The sequence below is a fragment of the Schistosoma mansoni genome, chromosome 4 (assembly GCF_000237925.1).
Source record: "Schistosoma mansoni strain Puerto Rico chromosome 4, complete genome".
NCBI classification, from domain to species: domain Eukaryota; kingdom Metazoa; phylum Platyhelminthes; class Trematoda; order Strigeidida; family Schistosomatidae; genus Schistosoma; species Schistosoma mansoni.
The window spans coordinates 21766963-21773248 of record NC_031498.1 but is presented as its reverse complement, the minus strand read 5'-3'; the positions used below and the strand labels follow the sequence as shown (position 1 = coordinate 21773248).

At 33.4% G+C, this 6286-nt stretch overlaps 1 protein-coding gene across 1 annotated transcript in view; it reads right to left on the bottom strand.

Moving 5' to 3' along the window:
- Positions 1-271: 271 nt before the first annotated feature.
- Positions 272-6286, bottom strand: part of Smp_041820 (serine/threonine kinase) — a gene marked incomplete at both ends in the record, with an annotated part of 47698 nt that continues 41683 nt past the window's right edge. Inside the window, one exon of the mRNA XM_018797193.1 lies at positions 272-482. Within this exon, the coding sequence (XP_018652259.1) occupies positions 272-482 (211 nt within the window). The remainder of the gene's footprint in view (positions 483-6286) is intronic.

Below are 6286 nucleotides of genomic sequence, written 5' to 3'. Positions count from 1 at the left end.
GCCTTAATGATACCTTTTCGTTCATATTTGTTGAACAATTCAATGGCCATCTGGACTTGATGGATAACGTGTTAGTGTTTGAAGTGAAAGGTAGTGAGTTTGAATTTCAATGTCAACATCAACACTGGTATGCAGATATATCCAAGCGATGAGTTCCAAATAAGATGAAACACATATCCTATATTCCACACGGCTAGACATAAAAAATATGCTTAAAAGAAATACACCACATGCACACTATTTAATAGCGTACATATGATATACATTAATACTAAATAACAATAATAGTAATAACAAGTATAATCCAATGGTTAATGATATTACCTAGTCGTTTAAAAATCAGTGTCAACTGTTCTTCTACAGTAGAGCCAGGAAAAAGTGGCCAACCAGTAGCCATTTCATAGAATATACAACCAACGCCCCACATATCAATATGAGTAGAATATTCAGTTGAACCTAACAAAATATCTGGTGGTCTGTACCTAGACAGGGAAAGAAACATTGATATAAATGAATCAAATGCATGAAAAGTAGGAAAGCATATTATAAGAAAAATATGGGAGTGGGTAAACCAAGGTACCGTTACATCAGTTCATAAAGTCAATGACAGTTGAAATGAACCAAATGAAGTAGGTGCAGACTATCCGGTTTGATGCCCGCGCAATGACTAATTAATTGGTTGATGTTGAGTAATATTATGGTCTAAAATTCATTATAGCGGCACAAGTTTATCAGTTGTTTATATCCCTCTAAATCTTCATTTCACATTCTTCAACTAGGTGTTGTCATTTGCTCCTGGTAGTACGTTCCTTTAAATGTGTTTATGTAAGTTGTTCATGGCTAGTAAATTCATTAAAATAGGTAGATAAGTAGAGAGAGAGAGAGATCGAAGCTCGGAGTCTATTGGTTGTAAGTCAAGTACTTTATAACAGTGAGTTATACAATGATCCACCTCCCAAGAAAAAAAACACATCTTTATCTACATAATCCTCACAAGAGACATAAAAAAGAAGAAACAAATTGAAAGGAAAACACGTAAAGAATGAGAAAACTGAACGTTTTCAATTAAGCTGAAGATAAACAAGTCTTCATATCAAAATATTTACTGTACTGTTTTTAATGGTCATGTGGTTTCATGAAATTGAGCAAAAAAGAAATATAAAACGTGAAGGAATATAAAATTCTTTACAAGGTCATTTACTGTTTTAACAAAACACTGAAGAAGACAAACAAACTTATTATCCTTAGCATTAATTAAAATATGAAGAACGTTTTCTTCTTTTTGAAAAAAGTATTTTGTAGTGGATGCTAAGAATTTATACTAAGCTTAGAGATACTAACAATTTTGTACTTCAAAGTAAGAGGTTATCTAAATAAAATAACACTTTTAACTGTGAATCTATGTACTATATAGTTCACATGTGATGTTGTCTATTAAATAGAAAAACAGAAATTTAAATGGACATGCGTATTAGTCTTTGTCCAGTAAATATATGTACTAAATTATAAAAAAACATTTTACCTTACAAGGTTTAGATCTAGTATATCAATTATAATCACACTTGATGAAGAAGCTCTGGAAGAGGTCAAAATGTTAATTGTTCTAAAAAGACAACATCAGCAACTAACTAATATGGCAGAGAACAAACCAGCTTTCAGCTGAAGAGAAAATTAGGAAAAGACGTTGGAGGTGGATAGGACACAACATTGTGGAAGTCATCAAACTGTATTACGAAGCAATCCTTAACTTGGAATACTTAAGAAAAGAGGGAAACCAAAGAACACATTACGTCGGGAATCGGAGAAAGACATAAAAAGAATGGATAGCATTTGACAAAATCCGGAAAGGAGAGCCCAGGACAGAGTAGATTGGAGAATCCTGATCGGCGACCTATGCTCCACGAGGGGTAACAGATGTAAGAAATATCACTTCTATTATCTTTAGAATATTTTTCTTTAACAGAAATAAATTGGCAGACATCTCTGGTCTTTCATTATTCAAAATATTCCTAGAAGCCCTCATAAGTCAAAATTTCCAGATACCCTACAGTTTTACGTTTCACATCGTGATAAGAGACTATTCATAGCTTAAAATATGTACATTTCACTGACGAAATAAATTTTATGCAAATTTAAATTTATTACGATACATTGGTAGGATTTTTCATATTTATGAAGAAACTTAACACTAATAATGTTTTTTAGCCTCTCAAAAAATCATTTCATTTCTAGTGGAAAAAAATCTTTGCAATCCTTTTATTCATTGATTCAAAGAATTTTCTAGTGGTAACAAGAAACAAACATTTTGAAGGGGTTTCAGAGTAGAACGAAAGCCTCACACCTGACACATACACACACACGGTGTTGTATATCGAATGTTTCTATATGGAAAAAGGATTTTAAAAAATTTATTTCCTCTTACTTCGGTTTTCGTTTCTTCCTGTGTCTGTGACACTGTATCCGACAAAACACAACAATGGTAAAAAAAATTAATTTATCTTAATTATGGAAAACACGAAAATCGTAACACAAAATCACTCAGTAGACTAATTAATTATTCAGATTCATTAAGATGAGGTTTCATATCTTCAATATTTAATAAGTGTATCGTAGCCAATATTTTCAATGATTATTTTTGTATTCATTTAGTGTATAGAGGTGCTGAGCATATATATTTAGTGAAATTCTCATTAAAGATTCATGTAAATATACAAGCGTTTGTGTGTGTGTATGTTAATGCAACTGTTGGTTGTAACTCATCTTTAGCACCATTCATTAAAAGTCTAAGTACTATATAGATCTTAGATACACCGTTCACGTATGATGGCTAAAGATACTAACCAGTTGATCATATTGAAATACATAGACTGGAATTCGAAAGTTACAGTCCATTCATATTTGAAATTCAAGTGTAATTTAACTGTCATGTCAATTTTATAATTGAATTTTTAATTATTTAAATCCACTTCAAATCATACTCATCTTTTCTGGTTTGATAAAAGACTGGAAATTGATCTACATGTCGGATTATTTAAAGGGATATTGCCATCAGTAATTTTCAATTTCTTAGCATAAACAAATATATTTCAGCATGGGGATTTGTGGAGATTGTAGTATTTTCATAGTTGAATTCACGAGTCGATCGTACATACGCACTGTTGAGGAGTCCCATACTAAGACGAGAGGGAAGTACATGGCTTCCAGGTTTTCAATGACAGTCTAGCTCAGATAGACTCGTGAATTCAACCGTGAAAATATATCTCGATAAACGGGTTAATTTTTCTTTTGATTATTCAAATTAATCTACAAGAAAAATTTTAAAAAAGGTCCATTTCTTGGAATGTTAGTTAGTCAATAATGAAATTACACACAAAATAGGAGACAAATAAGTAAGGATTTAGTCGGTCATAATAAACGTAGCGTGTAGTACAAATGTACATTAGCCAAAATTGCCAAACCACAGTAACACGAAGACATATAATAAACAAGATGTACTACAAAAGAGTTGAAATTATTATAGTGTCAGTGATAGCAAGAACAAATAAATATTGAGAACATAATTAGAGGAAACAGAATGTATGAAGGAATACTAGAGTTCAAGATCTAGAGGTGGATGCATCAGGTTCAGTATGACTGATTCTGAACTATATCACTCATCATCTTCAATCATTAGTTACAATAGTTGCACGGACTGCAGCCACATAATCTGCACTTACCAACATAGCTCTAATCAATAATCAAAAACTTCACGGACCAATGTCACAGTTTTGGTATGACAACCCTTACCTTTCGTACAATTTACTCTTCTACACCAATAAGCACTGTATTTCGAGGTAGATAGCAGTTTACTATGAGTAATGCATATCTCAAGTAATGATTGTTTTATATGACATACAATTAAATTGATGATGAATATATATACATCATATCATATTCATAGTGATGTATGATCATACGAATAATAGTACATAAATATGACGATAATAAGAATTAATAAATTTGATTCGTAAGTACTTTTTAAAGATACATAAACACACACAATGAATATTCGGTATTTCTTAGTCTTTTCAGTCTTCTATAGAGCCCCTCAATCGGTGGTTGATAGCGATGTGATCTAGTTGGGTTCAACGTTGGGACGAATCCGGGGGTCGCCATGTCAAAAGACGTTTTTCCTTGTGCTTAAAGTTATTATTTGCAAGAAACAGGCGGTTATCTGAGCATAGCTGCAACAGACGGTCGTCATTATCCGTTCTTTCAGCCACGACACCATAAGATCCACCCAGGTATCTTTCCCTTTCGCTTGGTTTACCTACTTGAGCATTAAAGTCACCAGCCACGAGCATGCTGCTTCTAGTCTTTACTGTTCTCCAATCAACCTGCATGGCATGGTAGAACCTGTAGGAACATATGTTCCAGCCAATATAGCTCGATTGGATCATTACGATAGGCAAACCCAACCACTACGTCAAGGTAGCACAGCTACGTGCGGGATTGTACGTATTCTCAACATTCGTCTCTTAGTTCTTACGTAACTACCATATAACTGACCATTCACCAAAATATTTTTTTAGTTCTTTTCATATATTATACGATGTAGCAACTGTTTGATGTCCTGAATAATTACTTTGAACATTATAATCGTCTTCCATCCAATTACTCAATACTATTTTATAGTCGATGTGACACTATAGTTTTTACGTAACGCAGCTCTACTCGATGAGTATCAGATCATAGTTGTAGATCAAGTATGTCTACGTATCAGTGTAGAGCCATGATGAAAAACTAATTGAAAAGAAATCTCTTCACTCGATTTGTTCTTTTTACTAAAGTAAAAAATATCAAAATTTCAAATAATAGAGTCGGTGAGATAGACGTTACCTCCCTCTACTCCAGATTTGAATTCATGTTGTTACAGAATAGAAAATAATCACTTATTAGTAAACCTATTCTGTCATTGTATTTTAGGCTTGTTATATCCCGAAAAGAATTATGAACGGTAATTTTTGAGGACTATTTATGGACCAATATGATATGCATATTTCCTATTGTATAATTGTTAAATAACTTAACTATTCATATTCATGTTTCTTTTACTATAAGCTTTATTTTGACCCATAGACTGTTATTATATGATTTGCCGTTCTTGAGTTATCCTCAGTCTATTAATTACTTTTCCCCACATTCACAGCCACATTTGGCCAAATCTTGTACAAATATTATTTTCTATTTTATGTTGCGATGTGGTCTGCCTGGTTGGTATATAAACCCAGTATGTTTGGAAGTAATGATTCATATTGCAGACGCTGTTATTGGTGTTTTGGACTTAGCTGGTTGGGCTAGGCAGAAAGCAGGATCGACAAGTACTCTAGACTGCTCGTACGGGTTTCGTGTGTCATTGGTCCAATCAATAAATCACTGCTCTCTGATTGGCGGTATTACCACGTCATACATTAAGAGGGCATTCAGACAGGCCACAAGTTAAAACAATTAGCGCTCTCAAGATATAACAAGGCTCCTTAAAAAAAATCCATATAAGCATTGTTGATTTTTTTGGGAGGGGTGTGAAGTAAACTAAGAATAGAGTAATAAGAACCTATAGTGCAAAACTATTTCTATACACTATGATGGTGATGATGAGAATCATACATGATAACTGATCGAACATGAAAACGACATTTAAGGTTGGCTCTGATCTTTATCAAGAAAATATCAGATAACTCGATTGATCCACAAAGTCATTAGTGTCAACTATCATAACGTCGTCAAATAGATTATGCCTTAGTTTCTTATCTTTTTTGAGTTCTTTACTAAGATATAAACTAGACGTTTCCTAACATATAAGAGAAATGTTCAACTATGAACGATCTGCCTACCCATCTCTTAGAAGACCAGGATAACAACTTGACAAATCTTCTAAATGAACGCTTAAATCGGTTTCTTAATCTCTTTTAATAACCCTAGACTAAATCTACACGACAACTTGAACACGAGAGAAAAGCAACAAACTGAGAAGAGAACGTTTTACTCCAAGGTTGGTTTGTACCGAAAATCAAGGGTGTTTATAGTATTCCAGATGGCCTTGGGCTTCAGGAAGGCTCTGGAACCGTACTAAACATGGAAGCGGGATAGGTAATCACTTGTGATTTCCTTTTCTAGATGTTTCTGAGAAATTTATATTCAACTCCAATTGAATAAAATATTTCCCAGCGTTTTTAGGGCCCCTCTGGACTTTCTCGAACAACAATTTGGATCTCCCCAACACCACTATTTCCAGAAATCTTCAAAT